At 39.8% G+C, this 25,728-nt stretch overlaps 1 protein-coding gene across 3 annotated transcripts; it reads left to right on the top strand.

Annotated features, from left to right (window-relative positions):
- Window positions 1-25,728, top strand: fxr1 (fragile X mental retardation, autosomal homolog 1). Of its 3 annotated transcripts, none has more exons than XM_036586220.1 (17): window positions 1-127; window positions 2,293-2,345; window positions 2,435-2,528; window positions 3,215-3,286; window positions 3,383-3,531; window positions 4,523-4,616; window positions 6,491-6,607; window positions 9,495-9,665; window positions 9,946-10,024; window positions 10,113-10,222; window positions 10,319-10,405; window positions 12,067-12,271; window positions 12,725-12,934; window positions 15,521-15,721; window positions 17,583-17,660; window positions 20,006-20,091; window positions 24,633-25,728. In XM_036586220.1, exons 1-17 carry the CDS (start codon window positions 77-79, stop codon window positions 24,798-24,800), a joined length of 2,025 nt encoding a protein of 674 aa, XP_036442113.1. In that variant the 5' UTR covers window positions 1-76; the 3' UTR covers window positions 24,801-25,728. The 3 variants fall into 3 exon arrangements, with proteins under 3 accessions (XP_036442113.1, XP_036442112.1, XP_036442114.1); XM_036586219.1 differs by having other exon boundaries at window positions 12,067-12,277; XM_036586221.1 differs by lacking the exon at window positions 17,583-17,660 and having other exon boundaries at window positions 2-127; window positions 12,067-12,277; window positions 24,633-25,727.

Genomic DNA, 25,728 nt, shown 5'->3' with positions numbered 1-25,728 from the left:
GAAGCTGACCGGTTTTAAAACTCGACCTGGTTGAACTGTTCTAGAAGTTTTACCCACGATCCCCTGCGTGCTCGACATGGAGGAACTGACGGTGGAGGTTCGTGGCTCCAATGGAGCTTATTACAAGGTAAAATGCCATTTTACGGTTTATTTTTGTACAGTTGTGATGGTGATTTATTGTTAAGATGCATACGAGTCCAAACTAGTCCGAGTTTAACTCGAACCGGGCTGTCTGGGGCTTTTTCGGCGCTGTTTGGGACTCATCGGTTGCTACGCTAACGTGTTCAGGGGTCTTTTAAACAAATACGTAAACAAACAGGAGGAAAACGAAGAGCCACAGCTCATTTCTCGTGCTTGTCGGACGTGTTTCTTTCAATATCGATCGTTTTTAGAGCTTAATGTACTTTAAACGATGCCTCAGACCGCCGGTGTGTCTCAGCTAGCCGATTTAGCAACAAGCTAATTGATGCTAAGTGGCTAGCCTCATCAGTTCAGCGCTTTAAAAGAATATTTACGCTTTGTTTATGATTTTACAGCCATTATGTGGTCGTAAAGAGGCAAAGAGGTGGTATGAGACCACTGGAAATGTTTTTTAAAGAACCTGGCAGCTTTAATTTGAAGCTGAAGTCAGCTTGGAGAGCTCTTATAGGAGTTGCAGTTAGCTTTAGCCAAAAAGCTTGCTATAGTTTTCGCTGATGTGCTGTTATTGTTTATTAGGCTATGAAATGTGGCTGAGGATCAGTTCACTTATGCTATAAAATCACTACTGTGGTATTAGTAAGCTCCAGTGTTCAGGTTTTCATAAAGCAGTGTGTACTGGATCATTTCAGTACATATCTGCCTCTCTCTCATCTACACCTCAGGTTTATTTTAGGCTTTATGTGGCAGACCAGGCTGCTAAAGTTATTATTCTGCCCTTCCATCATCCAAAAGTTATCCCATGCATGCCTCACTGGCCCATTCCTATCTCACTGCATAGCAGCTGTTCTCTTTGGATCACTGGCTGTCATCAGCTCCAGCAGATATTTGTGAAGCCACTTCTATTTTTGAGTTGCTGTGTTGAGATACTGACTCCCAGCTCCATAGACACTTCTGATGAACGGTGCTCAGGAGTCACAGATTAAAAGCTGCCCCCCTTACACTTATTTAGGTTGTTTTAGTGCTGGGAAACTCTTTTTCTCTTGCGCAGAATTATGGTTGTGAATGCTTAAATGTGTCACATTTTTAAGGGATGTTTTGGATTGTTACGCCGGCAGCTTTCAGTTCATTTCACCTGTTTCATTTCTGAAGCAGCTAGTCAAAAGCAAAACTGGGCTAAGCAGAGAAAACAAAACCGAAACTTAAAGCAGACATTATACTTTTATAAGGGGAATACCACTTTTTTTTTTTCAAAATGTCTGAATAATGCAGTGATTGAGATGTAAACAAAGTCTTTCACAGTGCTTTGATGTGAAAAGGTACCTTGTAGAGAGAGACTGACTCAGTTTCTTTACAGTCGTGGTGACAGGAACCAGGGGTCGTCATGACTTCAACACAAATATAGACATTTTATTTGCTATCCAAAACCACCAGTGAACCTACACGAGTCTTGTGAGTTTATATGGAATGTTGATGATGGAAAAATTGGAAAAAAATGGTACTATTTTTGCCTCACACCACCCTGCATATGACCCTTAGCCATTACCAGATAAATACATTTCAAGCCGAGATCTTCTCAAAACTGACGTAAAACAATGTCTCAGACTTCGGGCAGTGTATTCATAACTGTGAGGGAGCTTTTAGAGGACGTCTGGTTCCTGTCACCACCACTGTGAACAATTCTGACTCTGTAAGTTTCTTTAGGAGGGAGCATTTCACACCAAACCACTTTAAAAGACTCTGTTTACATCTTGACCATTTAATTAAGCACAACATTTTGAAAAAATGGTTGAATTCCCCTTCTTTGAAATCTATTCACATGAGCTGTTGTTGTGAAACAAAAGTGTAGGCTGATCAGGTCACCACTAAATGGCAAAGTTGGCAAGGTGTACTTTTCAGAAAATGCCCAAATGTCGTGTGTATTTTCGTCTGTATTCGGCCCTTTATTAATTTTACACCGCAAACATTGAACAATTCAGGATGTGGACAAAAATTATCACTTTTCACCACACATTGAAATTGACAGTGGACTATGCTAACAGTAATAGAGCAGTGCGACATCAAAGTACAACTTATTGTAAGCATACTTTTGTTTTTTATGTAATTGTATGGAACTGAACATATAACACTATACATGACCTTGTGCTTTGCCAGGGCTTCGTCAAAGACGTTCATGATGATTCGCTCTCCATTTCATTTGAAAACAAGTAAGTACAGGCTAATGCTCACACTCATGACCGTTCTCCTCCAAAATGTGTACAGCGCCTTTCTAAAAATTAACATTGTTTGTTTTAAGCTGGCAACCAGAAAGACAAGTTCCGTTCAGCGATGTCCGTTTGCCGCCTCCCGCTGATAGCAAGAATGACATCGGTGAAGGAGAAGAAGTGGAGGTGAGTAGCTTTAATACACCACTGAACATTAGGGATGGGCAATATTAGGCTTTGTTATTTATTACAATTCATTATGAGCTCACGGCATGTATTGTTAATATTTTGGAACACTTGCCAACTGTATCCTACATTTAGGTTTAGACCGATTGTAGAGTGCCTGTAAATAACAACTAGCGGTCACTTCGTCACATTCACCCCTGAAATGGCCCGAACTTCTGTAACCTTAGAATAACTCAGGCAGGTTGTATTGCAATCCATGTAATTACTGAATAATAAGCCTGGAAATTTAAGGGGTTAGTAGCATATAACAAAGAGCTCATTGGATTTTAGCCAGTTATGCCATTATCTTTATTTATTTCTTACAAATCGTTTGATTTTACCTGCTGTTACATATTGTTAAATATATATAAACACCATTCTATTTGTAGACTTGCAGTTTATTTATTTTTTTAAAGTGCTGGTGCATTTTGTCCATTTGAGTTTAAAAAAAAAAAGCCGTAGAGAAACAAAACATTGTGAACACAGATATAATATATAATAAAGATACCTTCAAGTATAGTGTTATGTTAAATAAAAATATTAGATTTTTTCAAATTGCCAATGTGAGAAATAAATCCTATGCTCTGAAAAAGCATGCGCATATATATATATATATATATATAATATTTTATATTTTGTGATCTCAGGTCTACTCCAGAGCGAATGAACAGGAGCCGTGCGGCTGGTGGCTCGCGAAAGTGCGAATGATGAAGGGAGATGTGAGTATGCAGCTAAACTGCCCAGGCTTTCAGTTTCCATTTCTTCCACATCCTCTGCGGTCTGTCGGTTTAACTTTTGCTTTCCTTTCTGCACAGTTCTATGTGATCGAGTACGCTGCATGTGATGCAACGTACAACGAAATCGTCACTCTCGAGCGCCTCCGGCCGGTGAACCTCAACACAGCCGTCACGAAGAACACCTTCTACAAGTGCACTGTTCCTGTACCCGATGACCTGAAGGCTGCGTAAGTGCAGACAGCGTCTAAACAGTGTGCTCGCGCTTTCTGTTTCTCACAAGGGGTGTAATGAAGCATGTAATTTAATTTTTAGCCTTTATTTATTTATTTGCTGATTTATTTCATTGTCTTGATTCAGCAGAGCTCTAATTCTATACTGCACAGGTTAATAAAAGTTCTCCACTAGAACTTTTTTAGCGTGTGCTGCACTGGCACTCTGCATGGAGTGAATGGCTTTGTTTTCATTCCGGCACTTATGTTAACAGGTCAGCGCTTGCACACAGGCAGAGCGTCCTGTACGCCACAATGAAGCGGTGCAAGATTTTAGAGAACAGACCAGGCAAATCGTGTGCCACGTGTGTCACGCAGCAAAATACACTGGAATAAACCATGAAAATTAACCAGAAAACCATATAAAACTTAAATGCTATTTTTTTTTAGTTAATGTAATTCATGATGAAATACACTTAAACGTTCTGTGCTGCAAACAGATTTCCTGGTTGGTCTACCAGCCTTGAAACTTTTTCCTCATCACAAGTCAGAGCTGACGAGGATAAACAAACATACAATGCACTTTTATAAATCATATTTCTATTTAGCAGAAAGACTGTGACCATTTATCCATCTGGAAAAAGGAATGTCTGTATTACTTTCTCTTGTTGCTCCGCTCCGCAGCACAAATGCTGTATGTAAGAAAGGCTAGCGTGTTAGAATCGGGCGTAACAGTGTATTTACATTACAGTTTGGTGATTTTCACCTCTCATTCATTTCTGTGAACGCAAGCTACTGTTGTTTGTGAGGGATTGTGGCAGTGAAGCACGTGGATGAAACGATTAAAAAAAAAAATTAAGCTCATTTTTGAGTGAGTTTCGCCGAGTGCCAGTCAGAGTGTGGTGGTGCTTTAAACCGTGTCACGTCCACATTCAAAGTACGTGCTGAAGTCAGAGTTAAGTGGTCCTGTGCAGTGCATTAAGTTTCTCTTAAAATCTGTCTTTTATAGATGTGTGAACGAACTCGCACACAAGGACTTCAAAAAGGCCGTTGGGGCGAGCCGGATAGTTTACAGCCCGGAGGCTAGCCAGCTGGTCATACTGGTAGGTCCCTTTCTTTTCAATTAAATAAGCACTACTGATCAATAATACACATAAAATTCTCAGAGAATCAGCAGTTATTAGTTGGAGATGTGCAAGATGATAATGCAGTTTTGTGAAATATGGCTGTGCATAAACAATTTTTGCCACATGAAGTCGGGTTCCCAGACATGGATTAAGCCTAGTCTTAACTAAATTGCAGTGTCAGTGGTGAATCACCATTGAAAATACTTTAGACTTAATCTGGGTCTGGGAAATGGGCCCATACTATTTTTGTAGAAGTGTCTTGAGTCTTACCAGTATGAGCCGCTGACTCAAGCCACCAGAAAATGATTAGCAGCGAGCGGCAGAGGCGCTGAACGGTAGAACATTCCCTAAAACCGTGACAGCCAGCTTCTAATTATCTGTTTAGGAGGTCCATATTCGATATAACCCAAGTCCTGATTTCTTAGATGCACTGAATTCCGAATGAGTAAAGTGACTGTTAATCAGGGTTTTACTGCAGTGGCTCTAAATCCTCATGTTCTGCAAGCTGCTCATGGCACTTACCGGCAGCCATATGGACACTTGCAAGAATCCTTGCTTAATCGGTCCTTCAGGTCACCTAATCTGACGTTGAACGTTATCAATAAATATGCTAACATTTATGTGCTAACAGCTTTGTGGGGTGGTGCTGGGGGTGTTTAGGTCAGCGCGTGAGTGTGGTTATCTCCTGGCTCTGGGCTCCTATGCTTTCATATTCGTACTGCGCAGCACAAGCAGGCGTCATCAGGGTGTGGTAATGTTGGTTAACTTATTTGCATAATGTGATGGGTCATCGTACTTTGGTACTAAGACGCGTCATACGTGCCTTGAACCAGAGGGGCACTGCAGAGGCGGAACTGACCACGATAAAAATATTCTTTTCACAGTTTGGAAAGATGTGTTCACATTTCAAGCAAGGCTGGTATATTTTATTATTACAGAGTAGTGCATTAGAACATGGGAGGGAGTGTGTTATTGCGCAATAACATCACAGCTGTGATTTGGTTGAAGACACAATAACACACTCCTCGAGTGTTCTATTGCTTTTATACAAGTTAAATAAATAAAGTAATAAATTAATAAACTGGGCCGTGAACGCGGCGTTTAATATGTTTTAATGTTCGCAGTTCCTTCACCAAATTATAGTTCCTTAACGAGCAGCTCGTTGCTACGTCAGAGTAACGAGCTCCGCCCACTCGCTGCACAGTCTGCTGTAAGCCTCGCCTTCTGAAGGTCGGACTGAGCCATAAAACTGCCGCAATATCAAGTTCAGCTCAGTTTTGTCAGTTTGTGCCAGATCAGTATTAATGTTGTTTTGTTCCAGCGAGTCTGTAAAGCATCTTACAGCCCGTTTAGTTTGGCGAATGGTGTTGGGTTCATTTCTGGCTGATTCCAGGTTGTTCAGCTGTTCTTCTGTCACAGCTGCCGACTGAAAAGCTGCTCAGTGGTGATGACAGTTTGGGGATTTAGTGTCGTCTCATCTTCAGAGTCTGACCAAATCGGCTGTCGGTCAAATGTGATCTAAAAAGTGTCCATTTTCTGTTTGTGGCAAAATAAGAAGTAAAAACGTTCAAATGTCTTGAGCGTCTCCTACAGCTGTCAAAGTCGTTGTTTAGCAACGGCGTGTCAGCGGAGTGATACAGTGTTTGTGAAAAAAAAACATGCTGATATGGTGAAATAACAGCACAGTTAGAACGCTTCTCAGCCAGTCAGCTTGCATGGCTGGAAATAACTGTTGTATAATAGATTACTATTACGTGTTGAAGGATCTGTGTATTGAGCCAGTTTTTGTAATAATAAAAGCTCTTATGTGATAAAGAATGTGAATGTTTTGCTCTTCTTGCCTTTAATAGTCTGTAAGTGAAGCCACAGTGAAGAGAGTTTCTCTGCTGAGTGATATGCACTTAAGAAGCATCCGCACGAAGCTCATGCTCGTGTACAGGAACGAGGAAGCCACAAAGCACTTGGAGGTAACGTGGTTAACACCGCTGCTCGCTTTTATGATGATAATTTTCAGACATGGAGAGTCACAAGCAGTCTAGCGACACGCTGAAGGATAACATGCAGTCTTAAAAAGATGGCTCTTCATGGGTTCTTTAGTGACGAAAATGGTTCTACATAGAACCAAGAATGCTCAAAGAACCCTTTGCATCATGAAATGGTTCTTCAGATTGATGGAGAACATGGTTTCTATATAGAAGCATTTTAAAAATTGCTTGTAACTTTAGAAGAACACTTTTGGGTGTTATATAGAACCCTTTTTCAAAAAGGATCGATATAGAACCATCTATAGCACGTTCATGCATGTTTTCCATCAATCTGAAGAACCCTTTCATGATGCACAGAACCCTTTAATCATGCAAAGGATTCTTTGACTGTACTTGGTTCTATATAGAACCATTTTCTTTACTAAAGAGTGTAGCCTATACACTCTCAGAAATAAAGGTACTAATCTGTCTCTGGGTCAGTGCCCCTCTTGTCACTGAGGTGGAACCCTCAAGGCTCCATCTCAGTACCTTTAGTCAGGGAACATAACTGTACCATAATCCACTGAAATGATATGTTCTAAGCTGTACTGACTCCACACACCCCGTCTCGTCTCCAGGCTTTTATTTTACTGTTCTGTTTAAAACATTCGGTTATGAAAAGGTACAAATACGAACTTTTCACCTGGAAAAACTTATTTAAGGTTCACAATCAGACCTTAAAACCACTGTTTTGAGAGAACATTTACACTGTTTGTACCTTGATGAAGGAAAAATGTACCTGAACAGAACCTTTATTTCTGACAGTGTAGAATATACTGCTTTTATCTAGATTTTAGCATTGGTGGTTGTTAAATACATTTTTCTCTATGTTATGAATAATATTAATACTCGAGTATTTCTTTCTTTGTGTGGTATTTGGAAGCTTCAACTTTTATTAACCCTTTAGACCCTGACAGAAGTCTAGAACCCTGATTTTTCACTGTTTTATTACAAACATTTTATCAAACATTGGTAATTAGCCAACAGTGGATGTGATATTTATTCTGTAAAATCATGTTACTCCCAGCTAACGTTAGCTAAAGGCTGAGCACAGCCACACTACCCACTACGATTTCAGTGTCCTCCCGTTTCTTTGAAGCACTGACTTTTTAAACAAAGAGAAATCTTTAAACAAAGGGAAGTGACATTCAGCTGAAGAGGCTCAGTGTCCTCGGCCACTTATTTAGCCGCTGTGGAGCTGAGAGATGGAGACGAGCAGAGACTGAAGGCTAGTACAGGAATCGCTTTAGCTGATTCCTGTTTGACATGAACTGTACAAACTTGGTATAAAACACCGAAATTACTCAAAGAGTCGTGTATCCCGAGTGAGATTTGTGTCCGTCTGTTTACGCTCATCAGACTGGCTCTGTACGTGGCAAAACGTTGCAGCACATCTGTCTGCGTTATTGGGATGTCCAAATAAAACAATATAAAATGAATGAACACACTTAAAATGGATTCATTATGAAATTAAATTGTTCTTTTTAGGTGTTATTTTGAGAACAAACCTTTTTTTATTTCGATTCAGGGTGACCCTCATTTACAGTGTAGCTGAGCAAATTACACAGGATTGAAAATGTTGGGGAAAATATATATATATATATATATATATATATATATATATGTATGTGTGTGTGTGTGTGTGTGTGTATATATATATATATATATACACACACACATTGCACATGGAATATTGTATATGAATAATTGATTATATTGCTCATGGGGATGGTGATGAATTAACTATATAATACATACGTTATATATAGATTACAAATAAAAAAGCAAAAAAATCTTGAAGTATTTACCAATATGTGTAGTGTCGGCCCTATTATGTTTGCTTGAATTGCAGTGTAATTCTTGTGATGTAAATGTCCAAGTTGACAAGCGATGATGTTATTACAGGGGGGGTGAAATGTTAGGAACCCAAATACTTATAAGACGCGTAATATTTGATTGACTTACTTACTGTAAAGATTGAAAAAATGAATATAAACTGTCGATACACCACTCGCTCTGTCCTAAGTGTTTCTCATTTACTGTCTCTGATCAAAACTAGGCATCTGGGTGCAGCTTATCAGGGGTTATTCTCACATCACGCTGTACTTTTTTCTGAAGAGTTTATAATTTTTTATTTTTTATTTTTGTGGCTTATTTTACTAGACAGGCATCTAAAAAGTTGTGCTTGAAGATAAGATTAACCTTTATTGGTCCCACAGCGGGAAAATTCACAGGGCTACAGCAGCAAAGGGATGGCAAGGCACTCAAGAAAAGAAGTAACAAGAGAATTTACGAAGAAAGTAATTAACCTATAATTAACAGTTTATTACAGTTTGTTACTTGTTACTGTATAGACAGTATATATAATACTAAGCATACAAAAATATAAAGTTATAAACTGTCATTCACCAAATTGACAATGTAAATATAAATAGAAAATCATTATAAGAATATTTTACACACATTGCACATGGAATATTGTACATGAATAATTGATTATATTGCTCATGGGGATGGTGATGAATTAACTGTATAATACATACGTTATATATATATATATATATAATATATAAAAAAGCAAAAAAATCTTGAAGTATTTACCAGTATGTGTAGTGTATATGATCAGTGTTCTGTAGAATTAAGACATTTTTAGGACATTAAATATGAAAAATCGTATTGTCATTACATCGCTACCTTTATATATGACATCAGTGGTTTCTGTGACATGTTGCTGCACCCCTCATCTAACAGTTCAAAATGAAGAGTCTTAGATAATTGAGTGGCTCCTGATTTTTGACTGATTTTATTTTATTCTTATTGTGATGTTCAGAGCACAAAGCAGCTCGCCTCAGCCTTCCAAGAGGAGTTCACTGTGAGGGTGGACCTCATGGGCCTTGCCATCGGCAGCCACGGCAGCAACATCCAGCAGGCCAGGAAAGTGCCAGGAGTAACGGCAATCGAGCTGGATGAAGAAAGCGGTACCTTCAGGATTTACGGCGAGGTGAGCAGGGATAGTGACGAGCCTGTCTGACAGTTTTGCTGGGACTTGTTGCACCACTGAATTGGAATGAAAGATTTTGCCAATCAGATTATAAAGAGAGTTGCTCCACTCAGCTCAGTATAACACTGAAATGTTACTTGATCCAGATGTTTCTTGCATAACTTTTGATTCTGCAGCTGAGTTGGAGCCTTTATAATTCTCTTTTTGCATGTATTGTTCTTCGAAGACATAACAGTAAACTTAACACGTTTTCTATCTGTTTATTTGTATGTGATTCCAGACTGCAGAGGCAGTCCAGAAAGCAAGGAATTACCTAGAATTCCTCGAAGAGTCTGTACAAATTCCTCGGCACTTAGTTGGTACGCATCATTCTTTCGCTTTGTGCTGCAAGAGCTTGTAGAATGATTCTGAATGAACTTCCTTGTAACTCTTTACTGTTCTTTGCAGGCAAGGTAATTGGCAAGAATGGCAAGGTGATTCAGGAGATCGTGGACAAATCTGGAGTGGTCCGGGTACGAATCGAAGGCGACAACGACAACAAACTCCCCAGACAAGAAGTGAGATCTCATTCTTAAAATTGAGCAAAGCAAACACAATTGTAGTATGATGTGCCATTTGTTCACCAGTAGTAACATCCTTTAATCTCGTAACAGGGAATGGTCCCTTTCACGTTTGTCGGCACAAAGGAGAGCATCAGCAACGTGCAGGTTCTTCTGGAGTACCATATTTCTTATCTGAATGTGAGTATTGAGGCTTCGGACCATGCGAGTTGTTAAAGGGCCCATATCCGTTTTTTCTTGGGTGCTGTTTTTTCTCTGATGTCCTCTCACGATTCTGTGGGTTTATATACCAAAAAATGATTATAATTATTTTTTACAACCTATTCATTATCCCTTACACTTAAACATGCTGTTTTTGTTACTGTGCCTTTAAGGCTGATGTATGTAAATGACGTGCACTGATGGGCCTATATTTATAGTTAAAGATAAGTCTAAGCAGAATCACTCATGATAGTAGTCCTTTAGGTAATCTCTAATAGAATTGCTTATGTGTTTTCTGATACTGCATAACATAGTGTTATCTATGAACATGTACTAAAGGAACTATTAGTGATGGGCCGATCCACGTTTTTTCAGTTCCGATCCGATACCCAATTTTACTTTAATATTATCATTATTATTGTTGGTATTGTGTTTTAAGGTTATTTAAGGTGTTTAATCTTCAAATCACTGAGCATGTCTGTAATGAAGGCTGTAGCTGAACTGCTGGTGTGAGACCCTGCGCTTTTTCACGTGACGCACCTCACTCTGTAGTGCATATGTTTCAGAGTGAGACTTGAGGGACACTGGACTCACATCTGAGCTCCAAATATCAGTTGTGAAGCTCATGGCTTTAACATCTAGCTCTCTGCGCCGCTAACAGTGATGGCACCTGGTTGTACAGTTCAGGTATCGCCGTCTCTGAATCTCTGAAACGTATTTTCTGGATGGCGGATCATACCTGGGCTTAAAGTGCTCCAACAGGCTGCGATATCCGCAATTTTCCACTACAGATAGTGTATATATAATGAAAATGTATAATGAAGTTGAGCAACTTCTCTGCGATCCCTTTAGCCTTTGGGTCGTCTGCTGGAAGTGTATTGTGTTTCTGGAAAGCATCAGTGAGAGTTGCTGCCTGGTGGTGTCTTCCTGTCTGTTAGCATGAACTCCCGCTATTCTTATACGTGAAACCTCTGCAGGTGATTAAACTGGTTGTACAACGCAGCCGTACTTCCACCTCTTGGCATGCTGGCTACACAAACATTACAAGTAGCGGTCTTTCCTTTTTGTGTTTTCACATTAAAATATCTCCAAACAAACAACATTTTGTTCAAACCAACATCTATTAAGGTTATTTGCTCACCCAGTTACAGACTGAAGTTGCCACGGGTTCATGGTAAGATGTAGTATGGAATCTGGATTGGTGACTGTCTGTTATGTTACATTACGGCGGGTTCACGGTCCAGCGCAATTTGCGGACTGGAATATGGATCGGTAAGTGGATCGGCCCTGTCTGTCCGATATCCGATGAGTCAAGTGACGTCAATATCAGAACCGATACTGATATAGGATCGGATCAGTCTCATCTCTAGGAACTATATAATGTACTTCTATTTTGTGATGTAGGTATGCACGATGCTAATTGGTGGGATATAAGCTTCCATTATTTGTTAGCTGCGTTAGCCTCATAGCTCCAGTTTTAAACTAAAGAAGCAAACTTCATAAACCAAACTTGCTTGGCCGATTGTGATTACATTTGGGGTAACAGAAGGGAAACTGTGTAATTACTCCTTTAAACAAAGCTGGTCTCAGATCAGCTGAAAGGGCTGGTTTCCTGCAGCGCTGTGTTCGTTTCCCTGCAGGAGGTGGAGCAGCTGAGGATGGAGAGGCTGCAGATTGATGAACAGCTGCGGCAGATCGGGCTGGGCTACCGGCCTGTCCCCGGCCGCCCTGCAGACAAGGACAAGGGCTACAACACAGACGAGAGTTCGTCCAATGCCCCTTTGCACTCCAGCCGCTCCTATGCCGGCAGAGGCCGCGGCCGCAGGGGGGTGAACTACACTTCAGGTTACGGTAACACCTTTTAAGCCTTGGATACACTAGCTTTTACACGATATGCATCACAATATATAGTTTTTCTGAGGTTTGATGAGAGGGATCAGACAAAAAAGAGGCAATAGTGCAACCTTTAAAAAATATGGCTAAAAACTATGAATGCAGTTATTTTTATTCAGGGTTTCACTTCAAATTAAACAAGACTAATTATGCTGTCTCTGTTCGTCTGTCTCATGTGACCTCACTGTTTAACTGTGCCACTATGCTTGTGTTTGGAAGAATCAAAATATGTGCTGTACAGTTTAATGCAAAAATTTCTTAATGTTATTTTTATCTAATATCCCTTCATTTCTCTTTTTCAGTCTCGCTGTAAAGCACTTTGTGAACTTGTGTTAAAAGTGGCTATATATTTAAAATTTGCCCAATAATGCAGTGAAATAATCACGTTCTTTTGTCCATCTTTAGGAACGAACTCTGAGCACTCGTACGCATCTGAGACGGATTCGGAGCGTAAGGACGAGCTGAGTGACTGGTCCCTGGCCGGGGAGGAGCCCGAGAGAGGAGTTCGGCCGCAAAGAGACAGTCGGAGGAGACCCGCGGTGTCCCGGGGCCGTGGAGGACCAGGGGCGAGAGGTCGTGGAACAGGGAGAGGGGCTTCTAGCACCATGAGCTCAGGTAGACATCATGTTTTACAGAGATGTAAAATTTTAGAATCACTTTCAACCAATTATATTTCCTCTTACATAATCCATTGGCCAAAATAGACTTATACACATATAAATAGGCTACTTATTTTCAATATTAAAATAATTTGGGTGTTTTTATTAGGAATGCATCCATTTTTTTCCAGCCTGAGTACAAGTATGTTTTTTAGCACTTACCGATAGCATGACAAACTATCGTTAAATCATTCAAATCTAGCTGATTTTAAATGAAGTGAACTAGCTAGCTGTGCTACATAGTGCTGGAGTGGAGAAGAGCGATTGTTCCACATCAGAAAAGCACTTCTGTACAGCTGTAAGTGAAGTACGATTCATAGTTTTGATGCTCCTCATCTGTTTCTCTCAACATCAGTCTCTGTGGCCCAATGACAGCGGGAGCTGCATCCGAGGAGCTCACTTGTGGAGTTTTATCTTCTGAGAGTCTTTTGTTTGGTTGGTTGAGCTTTAGTTGTATGTCTTCTAAAGCCAGACATAAAGATAAGATAGGATAAGATAATCCTTTATTAGTCCCACAACAGGGAAATTCTCAGTGTTACAGCAGCAAAGGGAGAGCAAGGCACTCAAAAAAAGAAAAGAAGTAACAAGATGAGAATTAACAAGCAAGTAATTAACCTTGTTAATTACTTAAGGTTTTTACAGTTTTTCAGCAGTTTCAAAACTGCGTGACTTTTATAAATCTGTCACTGCACGTTTGAATAGACCATCATGTACAAACAAAGCCTACGATTTATGAACTCACTATATGAAATCGCTCCGTCCGCGCTGCGTTAAATGAAGCCGCCACAGACAGCTGTGTGTATGAACAATTTCAGATAAACCTGTTTCATTCAAAATAACGTGCTGCGCACAGTTGCAGTTAGAAACACTGAGAAACTGAGCAGCATTGCTAACACTGAGCACTGAAGCCAAAAGCAAGCAATGACGTGCGTGGTAGGACAGTACGGTCTCTCTGCAACCTATTTTACAAAGATGGTTTTAAAAAAATCATTTATACCATCCAATTCTGTACAGTCGAACAGAGTAAAGTAGGCATAGGCGGACTTTTGTCCGTTTGGCTGGCCTGTTTGTCTTCACCTGTATTGGGGAAGCGGTTGTGATTGTGTGTGTTTAAAAACAAGCTAAATTGCCAGGGCCACTTATCCACTGCATGGTACTGGCTCGACTTGACTCTGCTCGACTCGCTTTTGGTACCAGCTAGCTTTCCACTGCAGGTACAGAACTGTGTAGCTGGTCGTCGTAGCGACGCCAGACAAAACTGCCGAGACGTGAAGGAGACAAATCTTGTCCAGAAGAGGCTGATGACAGTAAGACAAAAAACTGCTGAAAAAACATGAGAGTTTGGGGAAAAACTACATCAGAGTTCAGACGATGAGACGTCTGGTTGCTCAAAAAAGGCGACGCAATAGGGTACGCTAACCTTGTAGCTAACGTTAGCATATGTGGTTTTTTACGTCACTCTTTGGTATCAGCTCAGCTTGATTGGAACCTCGACGGAGGTGGTAAAAAAGTACCAGGTACCAGTTTTACAGTGGAAAACTAAAAAAGGAGAGTCGTGTCAACTATAAGTGATCAGTGACTTTGCATCCAATGGCCAGGAAGTCAGTGAGTGCGTTTACATGCACTCAGTAATCCGATCATAATTGGATTTCTGCAGTTATCCGATTATTCAAATGGTCATGTAAACACCATCCTCTGATCTAGAAATCCGATTAAGAAATCCAATAAAGAGGCTGAATTTTAGCTCAGTAATCAGATTTCTCAGCGCATGTAAACTCGTACTCTGATTTCTATTGGATTTCTCAGTCTGCGCATGCGCGAGATCAGACGGTGGATATTGCGAGATGGCAGAAAAACACTGTTGGAGCGGCGCTGAAACCAAACACGAAATAAAGGATTTGAATATTCTTCATCTTCTAGATGATGTATGTTCATATTTTCAGGTAAAGTGACTCAATGTTTAAAAAAGCTGCGGTACGAAGTTTGACTTTACATTAGAGTCATTAGAGTCTACTGGCTGGTTGCAAAGTAGAAATCCGATTACTGTCTGACTCATGTAGACCCAGAGTTTCCCATTATGTGATTACTCAAGAGCATGCAAACCTGATTTTCTGCAGTTATCGGACTATTAAATGCATGTAAATGCACTCGGTGGGTCACTCACTGGGTTTGTTCATTAGTGCGGCACTGTACGCTCAGCTTACGTCACAGCGGGTATCAGAATGTTCGTATCGGTGAATTTTACGAGTAAATGAGCACAATATCAACCTGATAACAATATTGGTATCGATGCATCCCTAGTTTTTACTGTCTGTATTCCACTACTGTATGAATAGTTCATCTCATTAATGTATTCAGTGTATTTTTTTTAAAAGATTAATTCTGCACTCGTGAACTGTAGGTGGTGGGTATTCATTGTCTTTCTACAATGAGACGGACTTAATTTTATTTGTATGTGTCCTCATCATTTAAAAGCAACTCCAATAAAAATAAACTCCCGACTTCTGTTTAAATAATGCAGAGCCTTTTTTTTTTTCTACAGTTCTGAGAGATCCTGACCGGAACCCCTACAGTCTGCTGGACAACACGGAGACGGACCAGACGGCGGACACAGACGCCAGTGAGTCTCAGGTGAACACGAGCCGCCGTCGGCGCTCACGCCGCCGTCGCACGGATGAAGACGCCACACTGATCGACGGCATGAGTGAATCAGACAACGCCTCGGTCAGCGAGAACGGCCTCGGTAAGCGTTCGGTCCCCCCGAGCTTTGTGCACGACACCTTCCGAACGTCACTTTACACCACCACGCTGCAGCTGTGCTTTATTACAGTTTTAGATGTACACTCTTAAAAAAAGTGGTGCTTTAAGGGTTCTTTAGTAAAGAAAATGGTTCTGTGTAGAACCATAAACAGACCAAGAACCCTTTAGAAGATAAAAGGGTTCTTTGCATCATGAAAGCGTTCTTCAGATTAAGGGAGAATGTGTTGTAGATGGTTCTATATAGCACCCAATTAGGGTTCTTCTTTTGGGTGCTTTATACAACCTCTCTCAGAAAGGTTCTATGTAGAACCGTCTGTAGCACATTTATGCACATTTTCGATCAATCCGAAAAAGGCTTTCATGATGCGGAGAACTCTTTAATTGTGTAAAGGGTTTTGAGTGTTTGTGGTTCTATATAGAACCATTTTCTTTACTAAAGAACCCTTGAAGCACCTAAATGTAGCTAAATGTACCTAAAACTGTTTTTATACTAGTAGTTTGATCTACTTGATTCAATTGTGATGTAGTTGATTGATCACTAGTTCATAAACTAGTTTAGAGCTGCTCATACCATGCTCTATACCAAATCCTGAATTATATATTTTCCATAGATTCTTTTTAATTGCAAACCAGAAGTGTGTGAGGCTTAAACGAGTAAACATTCTACATTTAAAACAGATGTGCCTGTTAGCTCACAGATGCCAAGACTTAGAACTTAGGTGCTAAAATTTGGTGCCGAATGACAATTGTTTGATCCTGAGTAGCGTCACAACCAAGAGCGTCTCTTTATGCCCAGGGTCTGGACATTTCTAAGTAACTCTAATCTTATCTATACTGTTGCCCTAATACATGTATATAATCTAATGTCTTCAAAAAGAGTTAAAAGAATCAAAGAATATCAACAAAAATGAAAAAGGATAAAAAGGAATGAAAAAGACTTCAGCTGAGTTCTTGTGGAAGGAAGGAAAAGGCCTTCGCTTTATTGAGCATCAAATGGCAGAATGGTTTCCGGTCAACCACACTGCGAATATCATCTCAGAACATCCCTTTTATTCCCCTCTGGGGTGATGAGGTGATCTCCCCAGCCCTTTTACACAATTCCATACCATCTTAGTCCCCATCATGTCCAAACCTTACACCTTTTTTGGTAGCCTTTAAAACCAAACATGTATGATGTCGTTTTTTAAAAACCCACTCTGGTCTGACTCTTACCAGACTGTTCCCTCCTTACAGGACCCTCTTGCGCAGCTCTCCATAGGGCATCTCACACAACCCTTCATATACGTATAAGAGTGTAGCTATAACTTAAACTGTCATCTGGTCCAGCTCCCTTCTGTGAGCCCAGAAAGTTTCCCCTGTTAGAGAGTCTACAGCCCACAGTCCATAGTCTGCTTCCCTATATTACCTTTTTAGGAGGGCTCCAAGCTCTCTAGTCAGACAATGCTTTATTCAGTCTTTTCCATCAGTAGTACTGAAGTAATTAGGTACCATAATGGTATTCAGTTTAGGTACCTAGTTCAGTTCTCAGGTTAGTATGCTGTTTGCTCTTTATAGCTGTTTTTAATGTGTTGAATTTTAGCTGTACGTTTCTGAGCAGTAGTGTGATCCTGTTTTCAGATTTCACATGTTGTGAGTCTGAGTTTTAGTCGGTTTCACTTTCGTATGCTGCAGCTGAGTTGCATAAGTATTTGTTCAGCTGTATATTTTTAAACTAGCACCTCAAGGCTGTGTAAACCGCTATAGTTCTTGGCTCCTGACTAAACTGCACTCGAGAACAGTGGAATGGAAGTTATGAAGTGACTCCTGCTGTGTAGAGTAACAGAGAGGGCCTCTCCCTGTTGTAGATGACTCGGAGGCTAAACCGCAGCGGCGTAACCGTAGCCGCCGTCGCCGCTTCCGCCCTCCGGAGGAGAGGCAGCCAGGTAACAGGTGCACATGGGTGCCAGTGGTATTGACCTGCATGACTTAGTGTGCCTGGAGTGACCCATAACCAGTCCTTAGTCAGAATAGCTCCAGCATGGCCAAATTTCCGGGATCAATAAAGTACATCTGTCTCTGTTTCTCTCTCTAGTGTGGAACAGTTTCAGTATAGTATCGGAAAAAAGGAGTGGTTGAAAGTGTGAAAACTGTACATCTCATGCGTTCCTCGCTCTCTTATGAGCATCTTTGCCCTTCAAAATAAAGTGGGTGGGGATTGGGTGGCTTCCTCCGTGAAGCTGGCCCCCTATATGGTCAGAAATGGAATAAACATACTGATCGTTTGGGCTGGTTTGTGCCGTAGGAATCATCGTTTGTGCTGGCAGTGTTTTTTGAAAAATTAAGCATTATGTTTTATTGTCTAACATTTTTGCTGAATAACTTGAATTAAAATAGCACAAATGTCTATTTTATCAGCACAAACGAATAAAACCATTTTGGTATGATTTGGACGTCAGTGGGGGGCTGAGTGACGACACAGGTAATAATCAATCAACCTTTATTTAACCTCTGAGAACATTGAGGGTGACCCTCATTTACAATGTTGCTGAGTTGATACAGGGAAAATGGATCGATAATGTGTAAGAACATATCAAATAAAAGTAAATTTAATAATAAAAATGACTCAAGTCAGGTAAGTATAAAAAAATGAAACATTTAATAATAAAATACATAAAAAATGAAGAAAACCCTAAAGCAATAATTGAAGCTTAACTAAAATGTTAAAGTTAATAAAATCAAAAGAAGGATAAAAGAAAAGGAGGATAAGATAAATACAGAAAATAATAAAATGATCATAATTAAAACAAAAATATGAATAATAAATAAATAAATGGGGAAAAACATATGAAAGATAAGACAATAATAGTGAAAATCAAGTAAAGCAGTTGCAGGCAGAGTGGAGGTGGTGATATGTTTAATTTGAAAATATAATGTTTAATTTTTCTAAAATGCTGCCGGCAGTGGTTCCTACGGCACAAACCAGCACAAACGCAGCACAAACAAACAGTAGTATTTTTATTTGATTGCTGAGCCCATGGGGGGCCAGCTTCACGGAGGTGCTGAAGGGGTTGTGAGGTTGTGTGGGTATATTTATTTATTTATTTTTTTGTGGGTTACTTTGTTTAAGAGGAGGGATTCCTCACTCTTTGTAATAATAGTAATAATAAATTCTATTTATATAGTGCCAAGGTTGCTTTACAAATCAAATAAAATACAATACACATGCAGAACAGTTAGACACTTAAAAGAGAGGTTAAGACCTGAAAGGGCTCATATCCTACATTTGTCTTGCATTCATTTGTTGTATTTGAGCTCAGTCATGACCTTTGTGTGGTGTAAATTATAGAGGTTGTGATTTTTGTGGATTATTTTGTTAGAGGGTGATGTGCGTGCTTAAAAAACGTTGATTTTATTTTATTTATTTATTTTTTTTTTGGAGGACTCGTATATGAACTACAAATATATTTCTAAGTGTAAAACAGAGCTCAGATAAAACAGATTGATCACATTATCTCTTGTGCCACACTCTTAGTTATGGAGATAACTGGCAAAGCCGATCTGTGTAGTATAGAATTACAGCCCTATAGAATCGAGACACTTTAACACATGAAATATCAAGAACCTAATTAAACCTTGACCTCAGAATCACAAATTGTGTTGCAACTCAGAATGTGAATCATTTTCACCACTATTACAATCGTATGTAAACACCTCCAGTCAGATTACACGTGTTTTTGATTTTCTAGGTAAAAATAATTTAACGCATACAGAGAACACAGTTGAATATAGCATTGTTCTGTAGATTTTAGGGCACAACTTCTGTTTATTTGCTGAGTTTAACAAATTGGAAAAGTCAGTCAAGTCAAGCAAGCCAATATATTTCACCCAATATGTTAAATTAAGTAAATAAACAGAAATTGGGCATTAAAAAGTACAATGTTTGCAATTTTTGCATTGATTGGCAACTGTAAATATCTGTAAACTTTCATGGTTTTAAATTTAGGATTTTAGTTTCTGCGCTTAAGTGTCGTTTTTAATGATGTGCTCATGAACTTTTTTTGGATTAACAGTTAATCTACTAACCGTTTTATGTGTTGAAACCTGATGCACCACAGTTGTGACCAGACTGTAGCCCCAAGCCTGCTTTATCATTAATGGTAACTGGATTGGGTTGAGCTAACTCTGACCGCTTTATTATAGCATGTCCTCCAGAACTGTTTTCTGAATTAAGTGCCTTTTATTAGTGATGTTTAGGTTTTAAATAGGGATTTTTTTGTTTTCTTTGCAGTTACTGTGGCCGATTACATATCACGGGCTGAATCTCAAAGCAGGCAGAGAACACCGAGAGATCTGAAGAAGAATAAAAAAGATTTGGTAGGTCAGAGTTCCTTTGTTCATGATGTGAATTCAGTTCAGTTCAGAATACTTTATTAGTCCCAAAAAGGGCAATTCATTTGCAGCTTTCTCGTCCATACACACGACTGTATACACGCACATACGTCAGAGACACCGAATCCACATACATAGGTAAATGCATAAATAAATAAATCAATGCACGGAGACAACGAATATAACAATCATTTAAAAAAAACTATTATCCGCATTTAGCTTGATAGCAGAAGGAACAAAAGACTTGGAATAGCGAATTTGGTTATAAATAGTATCAAACATTTTAGCAACAGACCAGATGACTTAGAACCTGAAAGACGTTGGAAAGACTGTCTAACGCTGCAGACAGATTTAGTGTTAGTGCTGCAGATCCTAAAGGGTCAAACTCGGGCCTCTGTACGCTCTTCTAATTTAAGCACACAGCACATCTGAGTTACAGACCAGTTAAAACGATTTCTAAAAACCAGATTTTATTTTAAATGTACAGTTCTTTGCAAAAGTTTGAACACCCCTGGTCACATTCCATGTTTTGTTGATTTTCTAAATAAAAATAAGTTAACACCTCATCTACAGAGAGCAGCAGGGCTGGGATAGCTACTGAAAAATTAGTAGTTATCTACTTTGTAGCTACTTTCCCAAAATTTTTAGCTACTTTTTGAAAAGTATTGCGCTACTTTTTAGCTACTTTCAAAGCACAATTGTCAGAATGTTTGTGTACCTCCACCTGACACACCAAACAAGCCCAACTGACAGTGTGAACAAGACACTGCATTTCATCATGTGCCAGAAAGAATCGCACAATTGAAAAGCTGCAAATATACAAGAAGATCACCAAAAAGTGAGTTTAATTGTAACCAACAATCAAACTTACACAACCAAAGGCGTGATATCCAACAAGAATGTATACTAAGTAAAGGCAAAGTCAGTCATTCCAGGTTTTTCCTAACAAAAATCCACAAAAATACCTGAATACAAACCAAACAGTTGTGTGTGAAACATTGTCAACTGTTGAAATAAAACTGCTCCAATTTAAACATTTCAGCCAGATCTGTACAGACATGACATTCAGAGTCCCTTGTTAAACTTCAGCAACACTTTAGCCTCGAAACTCTCATCAGTGACGCTGACTCTGCGCAGTACTGTTAGTAATAATCTATTATGAAAATGTCTTTTCCGCTTCAGCTAAGCCAGGGGTCGGCAACACGGCTCTTTCACTGCCCTGTTGCGGCTACAAAAAGTAGCGCGCCGCTTAGCTACTCCCCCATCCCTGGTGCCCAGTTTCTATTTTTCTTGCTGAGGAGAAAAACATAAAATATAAAATGTGCTATAACTGTGAAACTATGTTCACTTATTTACACTTATAAAGCGCTCGGTCATGGCATTTACGATCATTTTAACTCGGGCTGTCAACGAGTGGTCAATATAACTATAGAACTGTGAAACATTGACCTTATAGAGCTTCAATAGCCGGTCATTTCACCAGCTCTTTAATTTTTGGTCATATAATCATGAATGTATTATAGCTGTCTGCCAGTCAGTGTCAGTCTAAACAAAGGCAGGTTCTTCTGTAGAACATTTTAATATGGTTTTATTTACTTCGTATAAAAGCTGATTAGGGCTGGACGATTTCAGAAAGATATTGTGATTTTTCTGATCAGTAGTGCGATTTTAAATTGCGATTATTGTCTCTGAATTAAACTCCAGGCTGGTTATTTTATCCAAGAAGACCAGCACACTCGCCTTTTCTGGCTCGAGGCTTGAATGTAGTGTGCCAGACTGCCAGTTAGTTGTGGTTTTGTTGTCATGGTGACAGCATATGAGTGTTTGGTTGCTTCTGATTGATATAACTCAGTGGTTCCCAAAAATACTGACATTAGTCTTCATTTAATTACACAGGTATTTCCCCGATACGGGTGACACAGCATCCAGCACATGGCAAAGCTGTGATGTAATAGTTTTTTTTTTTCTTTTTTATTATAAAAGATGACGAACATGTCGTACTCCAGCTCCCTCGTGTGAATGAGTTATTAGATAAAGTGAGTTATTCATTTGGAGCTGCTGTCAGTTGTTATTCTTTAGCATTTTGGATACGTCTTTGTTTTTACTTTGTATTGTGGAGCACTTTGCTGCTTTTTTAATGTATGAACGGTGCTACAAAAATAAAGATTATATTATTGTTATTATTAAATGCTGCTCTGTGTTCTAGCGCTGTTAAATGCTGAGCAGATGTTACTGTGATTTGTGATCTGTGGCTTTTTACAGCCGCAGACTCTCCCACACAGACAGCATGTGCATTTGATGCTGCTGCCCTTGTGATTATAAATGAAGAAAGTCCGGTTCTCTGACAACCCGAGAGTGAACCACACCTATACGTCAGTAATAGAGTATCACACAAGCCTTCTGAACATTCATTTCATAAAGTATTTTTCATTTTTTCAAGTTGTCATCACATCATAAGCATGCATCTACACCGACCGGCTGCTTCATTAAGACCATTTCCTTGTTTCTACACTCACTGTCCATTCTATCAGCTTCTCTGACCATATAGTTTCACTCTGTAGTTCTACAGTTACAGACTGTAGTCCATCTGTTCCTCTGCATACTTTGTTACCCTGTTCTTCAATGGTCAGGACTCCCACAGAGCAGGTATTTGGGTGGAGGGTCATTCTCAGCACTGCAGTGATGCTGACGTGGTGGTGGTGGTGGTCTTGCTTTTCATTTCAGTGCCCATGTTAACTGGTCAATGCTTTCACACAGGCTGCGCTTGCGAACCGGCAGAGCGTCCCAGAGAGTGTCCCAGTATTTAGAGAATAGACCCGTGGCGTGTGCGCCATGCACCTAAATACTCTAAAGTGAGCCATGAAAATCAGTGAAACTTAAATAGAAAACCATATACACAAACTTAAACACCTATTTTTTTTTATTTAATTCATTATGAAATACTAGTTAAACCGTCTGTGCTGCAAACAGATTTCCCGGCTCGTCCCCCAGGCTTAAAACTTTGGCCTAATCATGTTAGAATGCTGCCGAGGATAAACAAATATATACTATGCAGTTTTATAAATTGTTTTTATTAAGCAGAGTGACTGATGTGACCATTTATCCATCTGGAAAAGGGAACGTTCGTGTATCTTTCTTGCTGCTTCACTCCGCAGCACAAACACTGTGTGTGAAAGGCCAGCGTGCTCCAGCTGTAGCGCTCACGCCACACAGAGGTACTATGCGTGAATTAGGCCATACTATGTGTTGCGCTGGTACAAGTGGATCAGACACTAATGACTGAACTCATCTACAGGCAGTTCTCCAGATTTGTGCATTAATACAGATTTCAGGTGATGCTCAGAAACGTGCTTATATCAAGTATTTTACAATAGATTTGAACGTGGCTCGGCCAATCAGATTTCAAAACCAGAACTACCTGTTTTGTGATTGACATTTTAATGGGCCTCTCTTTGATTTTAGGCTTGCCAGCTATCACCAATTAAGTGTTTGTGTGTGTGTGTGTGTGTGTGTGTGTGTGTGTGTGTGTATATATACATACGCACACACACACACACAGAGGGTGTTTCAAAAAGATTAATCCGATTGCAAAACGCCATATTTTTACAACCGTGAGGTGCCTAGGAACCAATCACATACCAACTGAAAGAGGGGGTCATAGAGTGTCTGACTGTCACCACAAGATGGCTCCCTTCAGTCTGAGAGGAGATTTGCGATAACACACGACCTCGAGTGTTCTACTGCTCTTACAAACCATTTAAATAAAAAGTAATAAATTAATAAACTGGGCCGTCAACGCGGCGTTTAATGTTTTAATGTTCGCAGTTCCTTCACCAAATTATATTTCCTTAACAAGCAGCTTGTTGCCATGTCAGAGTAACGAGCTCCGCCCACTCGCTGCACAGTCTGCTGTAAGCCTCACCTTTTGAAGTACAGACTGAGCCATAAAACTGCTGCAATATCAAGTTCAGCTCAGTTTTTGCCAGATCAGTATTAATGTTGTTTTGTTCCAGCCAGTCTGTAAAGCATCTTACAGCCCATTTAGTTTGGCGAATGGTGTTGGGTTCATTTCTGGCTGATTCCAGGTTGTTCAGCTGTTCTTCTGTCACAGCTGCCGACTGAAAAGCTGCTCAGTGGTGATGACAGTTTGGGAATTTAGTGTCGTCTCATCTTCAGAGTCTGACCAAATCGGCTGTCGGTCAAATGTGATCTTAACAGTGTCCATTTTCTGTTTGTGGCAAAGTAAGAAGAAAAAACGTTCAAATGTCTTGAGCGTCTCCTACAGCTGTCACAGTCGTTGCTTAGCAACTTCTCATCCAATCAGCTTGTGTGGCTGGAACTAACTGTTGTGTATATTGTGTCTTGGTATTTCCATTATGCACTTGACCTGCTAGACCTGGATGTTTGACTTTGTGCTATACAAATAAATTTGAGTTGAAATTAAATCCCGTGAAGCTCACAAATACTAATATCTACAAATAGATATTACTTAAATATTCAGACTGAGCTCGTTCTCTCGTCCGCAGGGTCAGGTGGAGAGCATAGCGGAGCACGGAGTCTCTAAAGCTGTGAGCAACGGCCCCAGCGCCAATGGAGAGGAGCAGAAAAAAGCAGCACGAGCTTCCATAGACACGTCCCCCAAAGCCAGTGGCGAAGGCGAGGGGGCAAAGCCCGCCGTTAACGGACTCTCCTAAGCAGTTTGGTCTGTTCTTTTTTTTTTTTCCTTTCAAAAAGTCGTAACCTTTACATTTTTACAATAGTGCTTGTACAAGCTTGCCAAAGATAGACATACGGACTTCCAGATTCTCTACTGCACTTTTCCGTTCCTTCACCGTGGAACAGGTAGGAGGGGAGGCAAGAACTTATTAAAAAAAATAATAAAATAAATAAAAAAGAAGGAAAAAAAGACGAGCCCTGAAGAGACAAAAATGAAACTTGATTCACACCTAAAATAAGTTTAAAGAACACGTTGAGATGTTGTGCCTTCAGAGAGTAGTGTGACCGTTAAAGCGGCTGGCTGTAGGAATAAAATACAAACCGTCGTGCGAAGATCCCGGCTGTCCTAATGCTCAACGAGGGGAGTTAGCTGCTTTTTGTTTTAATATGCAACCACTTCATACATTTGGGGAAGGAAATTAGGAAATGCAGTCTGAAAAAAAAAAAAAAGGATGTTTTTGCACTGAATTGTAATTTCTTTCCCTTTAGAATAATGTTACTCTGGAAACTGGTCTGTTTGTTCACTTTTAAACGGCGTATGAAAAACACTCCACATCGGAAAGATCGAATTTATTCTGATTCATCGCCTGTCGGGCTGTAATGACAGTGACTGTTCGGCAAAACGAGCCTTGTTTTGGGTTATTTATTTTCAAATGTACAGTATTTAAAAGAAAAAAAAAACAAAAGCAGTTATTCTTTTAACACTAAACTGGCTGCCTGAACGTATTTGCACGCAGGTGACAATTTGGACTACTGAAAGATCAACTTCCAGATTTTCTGTTCTGTAAACTACGTTTGTGAGTCCTTATTTTCTTTCTTTCTTTTTTTTTAAATGATCATTCTGGTTGTTTGATGTGCAATATGTTTTGTATGCAGGTAGTTCTTGAATAAAATTTTGATCTTCCA

The sequence above is a fragment of the Colossoma macropomum genome, unplaced genomic scaffold, assembly GCF_904425465.1.
Source record: "Colossoma macropomum unplaced genomic scaffold, Colossoma_macropomum, whole genome shotgun sequence".
NCBI lineage: Eukaryota > Metazoa > Chordata > Actinopteri > Characiformes > Serrasalmidae > Colossoma > Colossoma macropomum.
The sequence above is the reverse complement of the archived record's forward strand: the minus strand, read 5'-3'. Positions and strand labels throughout refer to the sequence as shown.

Excerpts from the sequence above, each read along its gene's own strand:
- fxr1 (XM_036586219.1), top strand. The coding sequence starts at position 77 with ATGGAGGAACTGACGGTGGAGGTTCGTGGCTCCAATGGAGCTTATTAC. Across the intron at positions 3,287-3,382 it reads TGCGAATGATGAAGGGAGAT|TTCTATGTGATCGAGTACGC; the intron begins GTGAGTATGCAG and ends CTTTCTGCACAG. Across the intron at positions 3,532-4,522 it reads CCCGATGACCTGAAGGCTGC|ATGTGTGAACGAACTCGCAC; the intron begins GTAAGTGCAGAC and ends TGTCTTTTATAG.